This window comes from Manacus vitellinus, unplaced genomic scaffold, assembly GCF_001715985.3.
Source record: "Manacus vitellinus isolate BGI_N305 unplaced genomic scaffold, ASM171598v3 scaffold_3_pilon, whole genome shotgun sequence".
Lineage (NCBI taxonomy): Eukaryota > Metazoa > Chordata > Aves > Passeriformes > Pipridae > Manacus > Manacus vitellinus.
Window position 1 is genome coordinate 14,517,311 of NW_021940535.1, and position 17,031 is coordinate 14,534,341.

Consider the following 17,031-nt stretch of genomic DNA (forward strand, 5'->3'; position numbering starts at 1 on the left):
GTCCATGAATGATTAATCTACTTAGTAGAATCATCTTAAAGATTAAGGTAGAGATTCTGCTAAATTCATATATCATGTTGGAACTGTGATTTTTAAATCAGTTGTTTGATAAACACATGGGGACTGTTTCTGTCTGTGCGATCATGAAATATTCATCAAATATCCTGTGACTTCAAGCTGGGGTTAGTGTTGTTTCCACAATACAGGAATTCAAATATATCAGTTCTTAAAATAGTTGCTAGGGACTGAAACTCAAGTCTCTGTATGTACAGATTGATTACCATCGGTTATTACAAGGTAGTAATGAAAAAGGGAGAGCACTACACTGAAAACATGATTACAGATCTTTGTAAGATTAAAAACAAACCAAGGAGAAACCATTTCTGTACTGCCCACCCTGAAATTATAAACCTTGCTCTAATCCTGTAGCTTGAGAATACTACTGGCTTCAAAGGGAAAGACTACAAGATGTACTGTGGTTTCTGTAATGGGAAAAATGCATTCCACTGAAGAGAATCAGTCAAAAATATTCCTTTTACTAAAAAACCAAAGTATAATATTTGAGAAGGGAGTCTGATAGATAGACAGATTAGGGACATGGGGAAATCTAGTACAGTACTGTGCAGAGTGACTGTAGTGAGAAAATACCAATGGTGCAGTGTTTAGATAGTAGAAGGGGAATGTAGGTCTCACAGGACTGTAAGATGTCATTGTACAATACACTGGCTTATACTATAGCTATTATAAACCAACAGAATAGTTCAAATAAACACCTGAAAGAAGGAGAGTATCACATCAGCAGTAAATGTTAATTGTTGGGAACTTTTTTTTGTCTTCTGTGTACATCTGTAGGTAAGGCATCAGAAGCCTGTCTTGTGACCAGTGCTCAGAGCCACTTGCATGCATACATCCTTCCTCTGGCAAGGTTAAAAGCTGGTGGAAACAACCCTCATGCTGCTCCAGTGTGGGAGTAGGTCCCATGGGTGATGGTTATGGCAAAAATTACAGTACTGTGGACCCACCCTCACGTATGGAAAGATGGATGAGATCTGATGGTGCATGGAGCAATGGCATGGCTTAAATTAGGCTTAAACTGAGATTCTGGGTTATTTTTCTTGTTTCTGAGCAGAACACAGGCACTCAATGCTGAGGCCTTATCCCAGAAGCTGGATAAAGAGATACCCCTTGGATTTAACCTCAGTGTAAATATTAGTAACTCTGTGACTATTGTGAGGCAGGCAGTGAAGGCACCGGTCATCAGTGGTTGGGAAGCTGGATAACAGTAAATAAGTGTCTGCTCACAGGCAATATTAGGGTTAAAAGAGCAAAAGGAAATTTGATGCAGCTAACACATGTTTTACACTGGTGATCTGTGTAGCAATGAGGAAATGCATGGAAAAGCAAGATTCCAGACAACTGAGTTGATTATATGATTCATACACTGACTTTTTAACTCAGCACTCATCCCAGTTATAATGAGAATCATCTGAGGGAAGTAAAATAACAACAGTTTGAAGCTTGTAGGAGGGTAGTAGCTTATAGTCATGTTAGATGTGGAGAACCATTTGTTCTGTAGCATGTTGGAGAGCTGGAGGTTCTGCCATGTAACAAGATGGAGTTTTTTCTTTGGCTTGTTTTTCATGTTTGTAATTTTTGGAGGTGTCCACTGTAACCACTGCCTTTTGTTCTAAATTGGTCCTATACAGCTGCATGTATACACTTGCATGGATGTAACATATGCATGCAAATAATCTGTGCTTGCATAAAAAAATTGATATTTGCATGTACACGTGGCCAGCTTGGCAGCAGTGCATGAAAGGAATTAGCTAAATTTATAAAAACTGGCTCTGAACGTAGAAGGGAAATAGCGTCAAGAGAGCTGAGGCACACTCTCTGTATGGAGTTAGCACGTATTCTCACAACTGTTCTTGGTTAAAGACAGCTCTTCCTCAAACAGCATCAGAAATGCAAGCCTCAAATTGTCTCATTCTACGTGATAGGATAATGAGGTAAAAACTTATGTGCATTTAATCTTAGTCTGAAGTTCCATTTCAGGTTCATGCCAGATGAGCCTCCACCCCAAAGAGAGTTTTCTAATGATCAGTATGCATTTGTTGGACCAATGGGATGCTCTTGGGTTCAAACGCAAATGATTTTTTACACACAGAAAATGATTCAAAGCACATGTCCCTAGCATTTCAGTGAAAATCACAGAATCATAGAATGGTTTGGGTTGTTAGTCATGGAGAAACAATCGGTTTCCCTTGATTCTGCTTGTGCTCTGGATATCCTCCTGGACTGTGTCCAAGGCAGCTTTTGGGTCTATCCAGCAGTTCCATAGCCTAGAAACACCAGAGGAACATGGATTTTAGGTACCTTTGAGTATGCATGGACTTCATCTTACCTTGCTTTAGCCATCTAAAACTTAGGCAGAGGTCTTCCTCTGAAGACCATGGTGGAGGAGAGAAGCTTTCCTAAATTGAGTCCGTCTATCTCAGGGCCTATCTTACTCTAGGCTGAAATGAATCACTCTCTAGAGGTGCCCCTTTTTCTCTGTTAAGTAAGGGCAAAGCCTAGATGACTAGCTTAGACTTTTAGACTAACTTTTAGACTGCCAAAATGATGGGAGTTGAATCCTACTTTCCACAATTTATCTTCAGTTCTGGAGGCTGTGTCTCTGGGAAACACATGTTGTACAGTTCAATGCACCTAACACTTCCTCTCAAGCTGTTACTCCCCTTGTAAGAGTGTGAGACTCTTACAAAAATAAGTAACTACAGTCTGTAAACAGTGCAGGTCCTGAAGGAAAAATACTGTCAAGGATCAATATAAGTCAATATACAGAGCTGGAACTTGGGAAATTGTAGTCTGTGTTACTGATGTGTGTGGCATAAAGAAGACAGAGTGACCAGGATTTGATTTTCTGTGATCCCTCGTGTCCTCACTGAGTCTTCACCACCAGTGAAGCTCACACCAGTCAGCAGCCCTAGGTGTGCTCTGGAGTGCTGACCACTGGAGGAGTTGACACCTGCACTGCAAGTGGGGCACTCTGCATTGCATCCTGATGCTGCAGTTCAGCTGTGGTTCCTCCAGGAAGGAAACCTCTTTGATCCAAATGGGATGAGTTTGTGTGTATTTTACAAGAGTACTCGCAAGGCAAATTTGCACTAAAAATATCCTGTCCTGCTAACTAATTCACTCATGTACCTGAATGGTGTCTGGCTTTGGCACAGAATTGTGATTAATATTTCAGTCATTATTTCCTTTCTGTGTGCCTCAGTTTCTTTTAGAGATTAAGGTGGAGGTAATAGTATTTCCTCTTATCTATGAAGTACATTGAAATGTGAGGATGGAAAGCAGTGTAAAACACCAAATTAGAAGGAATTCTTCTCTTATACTTAGGAGTATGACTTCTTCCTTTTCTCTTTTTCTTTTCCCTAACAGCAGCTACTTACTGCTTACACTACTCCTTACCTGCCTAGTGCGTGAATAGTAGATGGATGTGGCTTTGAGAGCATCAGGTTTTTAAGACAAATGAAAAAGTTTAAAAAATGGTGTAGTTCACAGAGAACTTTTGATACCTTAGCTATGCTGGTCCTGGCAGAAGAGTGTAAGGAAGGTCTACAGCACCATGAAGGAAGAGCTCAATGAAATGTACAATAATATAATCATGGTAGAGAAAAATAATTATTTCTATCCCCATATATTTAATTTTATTGGATATTATATGATTTAATTATCAAAGCACAGTAATTACGATCCATGGCAATACTAATGACTATTGGCAACAAAGCTCACGAGGACACACAATCTAATTAGCTTTAATGGGATGGATTTAATAATACATTGGATTAACATCTGTTAGAATGAAGTATCAAGATTTATTGTTCTCTGAATAAATATTGACCTCTTGCTCTCAGGTCAATAAATCTTAAGCTTGCCTCCACTTAAATGAGTATCCACTTATTACATTAACACTCTTCTGTTTCCTATCACCAACTTCAGTAGGAGGAGAGGGGAGCTGCATTTCCCTCCTGCTGCATCAAACACTTCTTTAAGAAACTGAAGGTAAACATTGAATTTACAGACACTTGAAAAAAAGGGTGGGGCCCTAAATTACCCTTCCTTGCTGTTGCTCTATAAAAATTTTCAATCAATTACTAGTAATGCCATAGAAAAAGTGTATAGCTTGCATCATCTGCTCAATTAAGCAGTCTTTATATTTGTGTGATGTTGTGAGTGGTGTCAAAAATATCTGTGGGGATGAGTGGGAGGAAATCCAGCTCCTTCATGTGTAGTGAGATACAAAGTACTTTCTAAGACTTCACTTTCATTTTGTGCTTCAGATATTTAGGCACAGATTCCTTTCTAACTGTAGGCATTTCAAGAGAAATGAGATGGAATATGTTTCTTTTTCATGCCTACAAGGGAGGAATTTCTTGTTACTCTCCAAAGGGGTCAGTGTCGCCAGAATAATTTCTTATAACAGAGAAGGACTCCTCTAAAAGCAGTAGAAAATCCTTGAGATTGATATCCATTCAGCAGGTATTTAGACCTTCCTTTCAAATTTAATAGTTATAAGAAAATATGGGTTAGTCTAACTCTACCACAGGTGAATTTAGTTATAAAACTCCCTGTACTTCAATGGCAGACTTCTGTAGGTGAATGTTTATTAATGTAGAGAATTTTTTGCAGACACAGCGTCCAATCAGAGAGTTTATAAATTTTTGTAGGAAGATTATTTGTATTTATTGAGTTCTGCAAATTTTTTTTAAATAAAGGAAGTGAAATCTAGAAAACTTTAATGGATGAGTTTTATATAGCAGATCATAATTGCTTTCAAAGGTCTAAAGATTGTTCTTGTTCTCTCTCTTTCTTTCATAAGAGTATCTGTGTTGGTGCAGAAGCCTGATAAAAATGTGCCAGTATTTCACCTTACTTTTATTTTCTTTTTAATTGTGTGTTATTTATAGGTACATGTGACACTAAGGGAAATTGTGGCATTTGCTATGGTCCAGAGTGAATATCTGGTCAGACTGGTGAAAGAATAAGGTTCTCAAAGCAATTTGGTGCACAGGATTAGAGAATTTCATCTGTGCCTCTGAATACTGAGCTATGTCCATTGGGGTATAGGGTAGGCCTGAGGTTAGCAAATTTTTTATTCCATATATTCCTTTGAGGCTACAAAGTCTTGCAAAATGGATTCTAAATTTTGTGCCCAGTCTGTTGTTCCCCTTTCGACTGAACTTAAATTATCTAGGAATTGACTGCAGTCTGATTCTATTTACCTAACACTGTTATTAGTCATAATTACCTATATTTTCTGTCTGTAGTTTGCAAATACTTGTAGGTGCAAATCATTATTTTCCTTTCATTTTTAACCCTTTCAGACTGCAATGAAATTTGCATATTTTGAAACCCTAGAGATCCTGCTTTGCTCTTTCAGTTTCCTGGTTGTCCATGCATTTACATATTTTGTTAATGATTTGTAACATATTTTAGATTTAAGTTGGGGATAAAAAAAAAGGAAAACTTAATCACTGGGAATGAGGAGAGGAGCAAGGCTGAGCTGGAGTGAACATTGTCTTGGGGCAAGATGTACATGAGAAAAATATTGTGTTGACTTTGATAGGGCTCCATGTCGTAGGGTTTGTGGTCTTTATTTCATAGCCATATTGGGCATTACATAAATGAGCCTCAGGTAAGAAAACAATTTTAATAACTGACAGTTACTGGTCTTGTATTTCACTGTATGGAGGGGCAAATGGGATAATTTTCTTTGTTAAATTGGGTGAACAGGTTAGACAACTGCCTTTCTTTTGTGTTAGCAGTCTGGGTCATGGTAGACACTATCCCTTCATGCTCCCCAAGACATTGTAAGAAGCCTCTGAGAAAGTCAGTAGGATGTTTTTAAGGAGAAAAAAAACCAAGACAAAGGTATCTAGTTTTCTTGAATTACTAATTTTTCTTTAGTTCTAGTTAAAGAATATAAAGAAATATGCATTACTGTTCTTTAATTCTTACTGTAATGCAAATGCAGAAGGTGCTACCTTATGCCAGAAGCTGACTTATGCAAGTAGTAAATAAGATCTTAACAGCTGAGAATCATTCCCACTTTCTGAAGTGACATTCCTTTTTCTACACTAGAAGCATATTGAGTTTCTGAACTCGTGTCACCACATAATGCAGTCGTTTCCTATCGAAAAGTATTCCTCCCAGCCCCAGACATTCTCATTACACCGTGATTTCTTTGTCCCCTCAATGAAGTAGAACTGAAGCTCATTCCTGTGCATACGAACCAAAAAGGATAAGGTTTTTTGTTGGTTACTCTGACTTTCAAGGTGGCAAGCTACCCTTTCATCTTGGATGGAAAAGGGGAGCTTTGGCAGGGTTGAAAGACCGGAAAACCTAGTCACTAAAATGGGAACTTAAAAAAATGGTGCTCAGAAGAACCTTGTGTATGTTAAGAAAGCTTTTAAGGTAATTATTTTTATAAAACTAGTAGCACTCAACTATCTTTTAAACAGATCAGAACTCTGGATTTGTATTGTGTGCTAGCCTCTGGTGTTTTCTTAATGCCTACACTTTCCACATGGCTTGTTAATAAGACCTTGGTAAAGCAACACAGAAATGACAGAAAAATAATAGGAATTCCATGTGAATTGTCTTGAAAAGCCACATGTGCTCAGACAGAAAAAGCCATGGGACTGTGCACTTGGAAAATTGTGTTGTTCACCAATGTACTTTTTAACTGTAAATAAAAATACATGCAAACTTGTTTAAGTGCTGATTCTGTTCTGGGGGCTATTCTGTCCTGGCTCTTCCTTTTCAGAGGCCAATAACATTAGTGTAAAAGCCTTTGAAGGCTATTTTTTCTTGCATAAATGATCGACTAAAGAAGTCACTTAACACAATCAAAATCCAAGGCCAACCCACCAGCTCCTATTATTCAGGTCATTTTCAGTGCTTTGTGAGGTTCATTAATGTGTCTTCTGGCAAAAAGCAATGGATGGAAAGATGATTTGCAATATATTGCAGTGCAGACATACTGTGCAGCCCTGAGTGTGAGTTGAAGGTGCACAGAGAATGTCAGTATTGGGACAAAAATACCAGAGCATCTGTTCTCCTTTGATATGTTAGTTGCTCTCAAGAATGTGGAAGTGGTTACTGCTATTTTGACAAATGCACTTATTTCTGCTTTTGTTGCCTGGTGTGGCACAAAGGGAACACTGGCGCAATAGTGCACGGCAATAATTTATTAGTGGTTTAGGGATGTGGGCCCAGAACAAATTCTAGACAAAAGAAAAACATGTTTGGGTTTTACTGAGCGCCTTGGCTACAGCAATGAAGCTGTGATTGGATGTGCAAATATTTGGTATTTCGATTGTCCCAGTTGCTGTGACAGCTGACAAATGGTCTGAGTTTCTTTTTAATTATCACCAAAAGGGAAAAAGCCTGTTGTTTTAAAGCCAGCAACTGATGTTGCAGCAAAAAGCAAGAAAAGATATTTAACAGTGGGGAATATAATTTCTCGGTGTAAAATATGTTGAAAGCACTATTACTTCCAAATATTTATAGTATTTAGCTAGTGTTGTAATTACAGCCAAACAAAAGTGTTTTGTTAATTTGTATCGCATCCAATGATCAATATTAAGATGCCAGCTACTGTTCTTACTTCATAAGTACCGGTATCATTGATGTCAAACTTATCTTTTCTAACCATTCTGGGAAATGCAGCAGATATGTTGTGACATATATTGTGGTATGCCTGTGAGACCTTTTTGACACAGGAATTTTTTAATACACGTATCATACCTTGTGGATGCTCTGTACCATTGTATCAGGGCCAATTACAGTAGAGAGAATCATAGAATCATTTAAGTTGGAAAAGACTGTTTAAGTCATTGAGTCCAACTGTTAACCCAGCACTGTCAGGTCCACCACTAAACCTTGTCCCTAAGTGCATACCACTTCCCTGGGTAGCCTCTTCCTATGCTTGACCACCCTTTCAGTAATGAAATTTTCCCTAATGTCCTGTCTAAGCCTCCTCTGGTGCAACTTGAGATCATTTCCTCTTGTCCCATTGCTTGTTACTTGGGAGATGAGACCAACCCCCACAAATATATGATGTAGGAACACATAATACTTCACTACCCTGAAGGAAAAAAGAAACATATTACCCAAAAGAGGTGTAGTTATTTGTCCAAACAGCCTCTGGGAGAGTTTGGGACCAGTCTTATTTGTTGAGTCCGTGTCCAGTACTTCAAACCATCATTCTATCATTTAAGCAAGATAAGAAACAATACTGTGAAGACCCACTGTATTTAATAGCCCATATGTAAAAGTTTAAAATTGTGTCTGAATACTTCATGAACTGGACTTTTATTTCCTTTTTGTTTTGGTGGTAATTGTTGTACAATAGTTGTTTTCTTAGGAATATGCATGGATCCCAACTGCTCATTTCTGTCAGGAAGTACAACTTGTCAGACTTTGAACAACCAGTAAGTTGCCTTTTAAGTAACAATCATGAACTTCCAAATGAAAGTGTTTGCCCCTTCTGGAGGAGCCAAAATAGATTTTTTTATCAGATGAGAGGGACTGTTCTGTATAAATTTGTCTTCCATTGCAAGGAATAATTGAGACAAGAACACAAAATGTGTTTTCCATATCTGTGAAATCGTGAGAATGTGATCTTTCCATTTTGTCAAAAGGGCAGATTTTTTGTCTTCTAGCTACAATTCTTCAGCCAGTTTCTAGTGCAGTATTCTGTAGCCTGGAAAATTTAATCAAGGCTGTATTTGAGGAAGAGAAATAGTTTGAGCTGGTAATATGCTCCTGTCCTTCCAACTCTGTCAGCCTGCTTTTATTGATCCCTAGAAAGGTTATTGATTTGCTGCGAGTGTGGCTTTCTGTAGTAAAAGCTGAAGGCTGTTTGCAAACTGCCACCTGAAGCAGACACATAAGAAGGAAATTTAGGTGATTGCATTCTGCTTCCATTGAAGACCATGGCAATTTGGAAATTAATATCAGAAGCAAAATGGGGTCTGGTGACTGGGAGTTGCTGCTCCAGCAGCTGGAATAGCTCTTTAGCTTTATGTTGCATAGATGCTCAGTGACCTGGGAATTGTTCAAAAGATTTGGAAAAATGTTTCTGAATAGCAGTTGCCAGTATTGACACTAGTTTTTGTAAGCATTCTGTCTTTGTAGTACTTGCTGGGCTAGCACATTTAGTCATCCACACTACTCAAAGCTGTTCACATGGGATGTCCAGACAGGTTTTGCCAACAGAACAGACAGTCCTATGAGTTTTCTCATACTTTCTGTCTTTTCTGAGGTGCAAAAATTCTACAGCTGTTACAGTTAAGCAGTGTCAACACTTTTGATCCCACATATTTATGGTTGTACAGAAAATACATTTTTTGGTTTGGCCACTGAATTGAGAAACTGGAAGTAATTCTTGGTTTTAGTTGATCAGAAAGAATTTTTGTTTTCAGGCAAGCTAAAATGAAGCAATTTGCTTAGTTTCAATTTCCTCACTTCTTTCCTACTGGCTGCAATAAAAATGGGTCCATTTCCAATTGAATTTGAGTTTTAATTGAAAATAGTGTTTTGAAACAAATACTCAAAATATTTTTGTTTTCAAAGTTTAGAAAAACTTTAGGCTTTTCTGTTTTGTTGTTTGTTTTTTTTTTCCTAGGTAGTGCTGTCTTAGGATATTTGTCAAATTCATGACTTTTTTTTTTCCCCCTGAAGGCATGTATTCTCAAATTTATTGCTTAGCAGAATATGGTTACCCAGCATTTTTAGCAATTTTGCAACTTAGTGTTTTGCAACATTCCTTTTGCCTTAGTGTTTAAATAAAAAAATTATAGAATGTTGCTTTTAAAGCTTATAACCTCTAGCCTTCAGTTTGAAAAAACTGTTGTGATATGTAACATCAGGTATGACTAGACTATCCAACTGTGAGAACGATGTGAGAATGATGCCAGTACAGGGAGTATTCAGGTAGCAGAGATGTGGTGTCAGGGGCATAGAATATAATTTTTGATGATATTAGTGGGACTCGGTTTGAAAATACTGAATTAAGTCTAAAATGAGATCTCTTATAGATTAAAGGAGGGCATCAAGAAAGAAATCTATAATCAAGGTTGACATGGTCTTCCATTATCAGCAAGCTATTTTGCAGTTATCCAACCTGAGCTTTCTTGCATTTTCAGCATATCTGTTAATTGCGATTGTCAGAGACAACATTAGTGAAGAAAAATAACAGGCTAATTAGAACCAGTAGGTGCTGATTTCTTTATTTCAGCAAAATGAACAAAGTAGCATATTTGTTGGGAAATTCTCCTTCTCTTTAGGACAACTTATTTGGCTATCCAAACCCAGCAGCACTAGTGCAGGTGGGGTATGTATTTTAAAAGTTAATGGGATTATGTGATTTGAAAAGTTAGGCACCTGTTTACCTTATGTGGTTTTTTGTTTGTTTTTGTTATTAGAATAAAATTTACAAACCAGTTCTTACAAATGTCCATACTGTTCAACAGGAGGCAAATAATAGTAAATGAATACCAAACCATAATACTGTGCTGTGACTAATGGAGTAAGAACACCACCTATTTAATGGAGCTGCTCTGTAGATTTCACTTTACACAAGAAACCCATGTGCTAGGAGGTTGTTTTTAGTTTAAGAACCAGGCTTACGAAGTTTGACCACTTTGAGAATTGTTTTGGAGGTCTTGCTATCTGGAAGAAGAAGAAGAAGAAGAAATTATCTCAGATAGGTGTTTCATCAAGTCCTCTGAAAAGATTTTTATTGTCCAGACTTGGGAACTAGCTCTTCGAGACACTAAGTATGCGATTCCCCTGCTGAGAATATGCTCAGCTCTTTTTTTGAGTCAGTTTTTAAGGGTGGTTGCCAAAGTGTGTTATGCTATCATGACTTGAGCCTGATGGAAATTCTTAAAGTGTTGGAGAAACTTGGATTAAATGTCACTGATGAGTCAATCAGTGGGACCCAGTGGTTTTAAGATATTGCCCTATGGTATGACTGTGCAGAATCAGTTTTCTCAAGGATACTTGAGATATGGAGAGGGAGATATGTTGCTCTCCTGATCCTCCGGTGTATTAGGATTTCAGCTGTAGCATCCAAGTTGGTCCTGGCTACATATTGCAGTGCTCTGTGTGCGTATATGTGCTGGGAAGGAACATTGACATCTTTGTTGTAAATATATAGGAGGATCAGCTGTAGTCTGGACTTGTGATAGAAACAGCTTAAACTTCAGGGCTTAAACTTTTTGTTGCTTGTAGTATAGCTAAGTGCTGGCTGAGAGTGAGAGAACAGATTATCCTGTCACTCAGGTAGGTAGAGGAGGAGCTAAGCTACTCTGTAATTTTTGGTCTATTTAAAAAAAAACCCCTCTGCTATTAATGGTAAGGGAAGTAGAACTGTTACAGCCTCTATGTAGGTCTCCACAGGGAGAGTGTGGTGCACCCATCAGTCCTCAGGCTAAGCAGTTCCACAGACCTTTGGCTGCACAGAGCAATGTGAGCAGCCCTGCTGCAGGATGACCTCCCACACATGGCACCTTCTCCCCACCTTCCTAGGTGGAAGAAGGACCTGCTGTAGTGAGCATTTGAAATGATAATCTCCAGGATGGATTGGCAGGGAAGGCTAGCAGTGGGAAGGAAAAGGTGAAGTGAGCAAAGGAGAGAAGAGAACTTTGGGTTTAGGATATATTACACTTAAAATTCTGAGACTGCTCCACTGGCAGGCCACAAAAAGAATTAGATTTACGATTTGAAGTAAGTTCCGTAGTAAAATAATTGGACTGGTGAAGCAATCTCACTCTCACTAAATTGCTTTCCGAGAAGCCTATCCTGAATGGACCTGTGCAGCTTTTTCTGATATCTGAGCATCCTCAGGTCTCATTGACTTTGGTTGGAATTAAACTCATTGAACTCCTCACTAGGCAATTAGTTTCTTTTAGGTCTAATTTTTCTGCTGCAAAGTGGTAGTTGCCTCTCCCTTCTGTTAGCAGTCATACCCTGTGCTCCTGCCTTAGCATGCATGTATCATTTTATTGTTCTTTTGTGAGACATGTACTTAAGCGTTTGGACACAGATTCTGTTCCTTACTGCTTTCTGTGGATAAGTTCCCTGACAGTTTTGTTACACTGACTGCACAACTGTAGCAAATAGAACATGCAAAATACTTGATGGAAAATCTTTCCAAAAGTAATCCTGTCAAAAGCTGTAAGATTTTGTTTTGGTTTGGTTTATTTCTTTATGTAGGAAGTGCTTGTTTTGGCTTCAAAAAGGGATGGACAAACTTCAAATTAAGAGGACGGCTTCATTAGCATGAAGGATGAATGAGATAATTGATGAGATCGTGAAAGTGAGGTTTTTCTACCTTTCGTTTTCATGAGAGAAGACCTATTGAAATGCAGTATATTTACAGTCCTCAGATTACTGAAGCCATAAATGTTTTTGCTGTCATGGTCTCCATTTTTGCTACTGCACATTTTGGGATGATGGATTGTGGAGTGCCAGGTGTTGAGATGAAGAGAATCAATAGTGTGATACAAAAGATGAAATAACTCTGATGGAACATCAATAAAGGCTAAAAGTTGCCATAGGGATTTGAATCTTAAAGAAGAGCCTGAGAAAGTGTATTAAGAAGAATTTGCTTCTCCCCTTGCACTTGTAGTGTCTTTATTCCTTGAGCAGAAGTCACTTGGGGGTTCTTGTCAAGTACAGAGGTGGAGGAATTTTCTCTTTTCTGTACGTATATGGTGTTCAGCACAGTGCCTCCTGGGCACAATGTCACAGTGTCATGGTTATTTCAGGCCACAGCTGCTGTGGGTTACCTACCCCTTGTGGTACCAAGGATGTGACCTGCTCATGGTGGCCCTGAGGCAGAACAATTTACACTGATTTTTTGCACTGGATTTTAGTTAGAATTGTGACTCCATCACTCTCATAGTTTAAAAAACAAATGCTAAATAAACAATCTAGTTTTATCACAAAGATAAAGCAAAATCAGAGAGATGAATCAAGTTGGAGCCATAAACACTCCGCCTCTGAATTTGATACACATTTTGAAACAACTGTAGTTTAGACATGTACCACTAAAGAAATACGGGAAAGCTAGGCTGTTAGTGTTGAAAACCTTACCTGTTTCTATCTAAGCAAGTTGTACAGGACTTGCCTAGTAATATATGCCATAAAAATAAATCTATTAAGGTAAGGTTGGCATCATCATTTTCCTTTTGCAAATCAGGTGATAGTATCTGGCCCAAACTTTTAGGTCACACGCCTATTTTCTTGGTTCAAAGTCAAACCATCACGGAAAGAAAAAAAGGAATACACTGTTCTGAAATACTGTGATGTTATTTCTAATATATTAAATATACATAGAATATATTAAATATATAATATATTAAATATTTTAATAATATGTTAAAATGCCAGACCTTTTAAAAAGTACTACTTCTGTCAAGTTACTTATTTGTTGAATTTGTTGAATTATTTCTTCCAAGGAATAGAGTACTTAGTCCAGCAATTCATTTCAGCTTATGACCTATTTCAAGCATGACAACGCAGAACTACTCACACACCTAAAGTTAAGCCCAAGATTAATTGGCCAAAGTTTACAGCCCTGCTGGGATAAGATCAAGTGCTCAGCTATAAGGACCTGATTCTGCCAATCTCACTCATGTTTTTATCTGCAGTTAGACACCTGTGAGATTTCATTCTGTGCAAGAGTGGTGCAGACAAATGCTACTTATGCCTAAATCTAAGAGATGAAATCTTAAGCTTCAGAATCAGGCCTTCTCCCTTAATAGACTTCTTTGACAGATTAAGTTTCACAAAGGTACAATTGAGAATGTCCTCTAGGGGCAGCTGCTTTGCAGATGTGGGGGGAGAAGGGCCATCAAGGGAGAGAAGTCATTCTTAGCTTAATTAGTACAAGGAGACAGACCCTGCCTTTAACTAGCTGTGACTGGGTTCAAACCTTTGATCTAAATCAGGAAGACTAGGGACCTTAACCCAGTCTTTCCCATGCCACAGATGAATGCCTCAAACAGCAGGCTTTTGAGGGGTTTAGATCTTGCTCTGATTCTTTCAGGAGTCCCAGAAGCTGAGGGTCTCAGTGCCTCTAAATCTGCAGGCCTGAGCTTTGCTGTTACTTGGAGCAGGCAGTGGGAAGACAGGCAAGAGGTGCAAAACTCAGACAGTTCAAAAAAACTTTTTAGGTCACAAAATACAGTTCTTGCCCAAAAATGCTATATTTCTGAGGGTGACATCAACCTTTTTTTGTGTCTACTTTCAGGTTGCTCCTATAATTAAAGAGAGGATGATGAAGAAGGGCAGCATGATGCTTGGGTACCAACCTCACCGGGGCAAAGTCAACTTCTTCCGTCAGGTGGTGATCAGCCCACAAGTTAGCCGAGAGGACATGGACTTCTTGCTGGATGAAATTGAACTTCTTGCTAAGGACTTGTAGCTGTAGATCGACAGCATCAGGTGCTGCTCACGTGTGATATTTGGGGAGAGAGAGTGGCAGCAGCATTCTGGTGTTATTCTGTGAAAGGTAGTAAAAAGCTTGACATAGAGTTTGGAAACTGTCGTTGTATAGATTGAAGTTGAGAACTTTGCAGGTAGAACACCCCTTCACTGGAAAGTATTTGCTGATGGGGGCTGGGACAGGCTGGTGCTTGCAGCACCATTGCTGCCATTCTAAGAAGTGTTTCCTCGGGCGCGCTTCTGCAAATGGTATCTATGTCCCAGGGAAGGCAGCTATTTTCTGGGTGCCTGTGCACAGTGTAGCTCAAACTGGTCACTTGTGTATGCAGGTAATATTCCTCTGAAGTTGCTGTGAGAAGTGGTTTAGCTCAGTGAGCCTTAAGATGCTAGTTAATTATCTACTCTGTCAATATTTTAGTTTGGTTGGTGATTAAACTGATAAGACTGGAAATTTTGAACTTATATGAAGAGTTCCTCAAGGGCCCTAGCTAAGTGGATTGCCCAGGTTTTCTGCTGTGAGCACACGCAGACTGGAATGAGGCTCACTGCAGTCACCACACTGGGAGGTTTGCAGGAACCTCCTGCACAAAGTCCTGAGTAACCAATATTGACCTGCTTTGACCAGGTTGAACCAGGTGACCTGTTAAGGTCTGTTCCAACCTACAGGATTTTGTGATTCTAGGAAACACAGTCATTGGGTCCAGTCAGTGTTTGCCAGTGTTGTGCACCCCAAATATCACCACCGCTTTAGCACAGCTGAGAATATTGGAATAACACTTAGAATTTCTTAACTCTTTGTTAACAAGAGCTACCTACCATTTCTGAACTACTGTTTACCTTCTTCTATTTTTAAAGTATAAAGATTTATTTAGAAGCTTTTAGATGCACTTTAAAATTATAACAGAGAAAAAATATATATTTACCCAAAAGATGCATATTTTTGTGCATAGTGACTATATATTAATAATATAGAAAAATTACTTATTTGTCATTATTTGTTTTGTATTTTGCTACAGATTTGAGATGACTTGATCTTATGTTATCAGTGTATAATTTGTAATTTGACTCTGAAATTACAGTAGTAGTGATCAGAGAAGGTCTTCCTGTGATTTTAGGATATGAACAGCTTGAACATTTTTGGTCAATCTTAGGTTAGAAAACTAAGTTCTGCACTTTGTGTTAAGAGTTAAAGTATATGTTTCATCTGTTTTTATTCTATAAAAATGATCTATTTTATAAAGATAGAAATTTATTTCTTGGGATGAAGTTCTTGCAGCAAACTAATGGAAATAGCCATGTCTTTCACCTTGTAACCAACATCTGCTTGTCTAATGTTTTGATGTTTGTTCCTTATTCTGTATTTGAGGTAGCACTGACCAATATGAACCTTTCTACTATAATGTTTTCTGTCCTGAAAGCTGTCTTTAAACACAACACTTCCTCATTTTCATTTCCTACACTGTACTAGGATCCAACATTGCATGAAATTCTTACTTCCAATCTCCAAGACGATGGTGTGAAAAGTTTAGCAAGGCCATGATAACCAAGGAGGTCGCACTATCAGAGCAGTAGTTAGGAGCAAGAATCATCCTGCAGCCCCTGACAGATGCCTTTAACAGTGTCCTGGAGGTGAATACGCTTGTGCTATCATAGTGATCTAATGAACTTTAAACCAAACCCATGTTGATAGTAATATAAAAATGAGTATCATAATGTGGCCCCTGGATTTTGCCTTTTAATACTCACAAATCACTCAATCATTAATTGGCTTGTCTTCTGGCTGTACCAGCTACCAGGATCTTGGAAAGCCCATACCTAAATTCAGGGCCCGTGAGGCTTATTTTGCCTCCTGGTCACTGTGGGTGGAGTGCAAAGTACACAAGGAGTGCTGGATGGATGGGATGACTTTGCTGTTGCTTTCTGAGTTAGACAAGATTGTTATCCCTTCTCCTTCTTTTTGTTTTTGACCTTGAAGGGAAAGACAATACAGTGTCAGGATGTTTTGTTTATGGTGAGTACTTGATTTTTGATTCATGAAGAAGTTATGACACCTTTCATCAGCACCACCGCTATCAAAGAAGTGTTACTGTCTTGTTTCTCTTCATGTTTTTAGTGCATTTCTCTGTTTCCAGATACTGTAACACTTATGGCACATGTAAGACTGAAGTAACGCAGTTTGTTTCTGTAACAGTAGTGGCTACAGTATTTTTAAATGAGAGCAAGCTGGAACTTCTTTTGTGTTTGCAGAAAATAGGTCTCTGATCAACATGTGCACTGATTTCTTCAAAGCTATAGGTTAACCTTCCAGTGTGATGTGAGTACCTTATCTAATCTCCATATAATTTGTATTATTTCTGACCCTTTATCATGTCCCAGGTGCACAATATTTCAGGACTAATGTAATTTTCTTATTGTTGCTTATTTAGGACTAGTATGTACAAAATATCTATTTTGTAGCTGGTGATTTTAATAAAAAGTGAAGTAAATGACAGCCTTATAAATATA

At 38.4% G+C, this 17,031-nt stretch overlaps 1 protein-coding gene across 1 annotated transcript in view; it reads left to right on the forward strand.

Moving 5' to 3' along the window:
- The window catches only part of GADL1 (glutamate decarboxylase like 1), a 68,401-nt gene extending 51,370 nt beyond the window's left edge, over nt 1-17,031 (forward strand). The window contains exon 14 of the mRNA XM_008933512.3: nt 14,333-17,031. Within this exon, the coding sequence (XP_008931760.1) occupies nt 14,333-14,506 (174 nt within the window). The 3' untranslated portion in view covers nt 14,507-17,031. The remainder of the gene's footprint in view (nt 1-14,332) is intronic.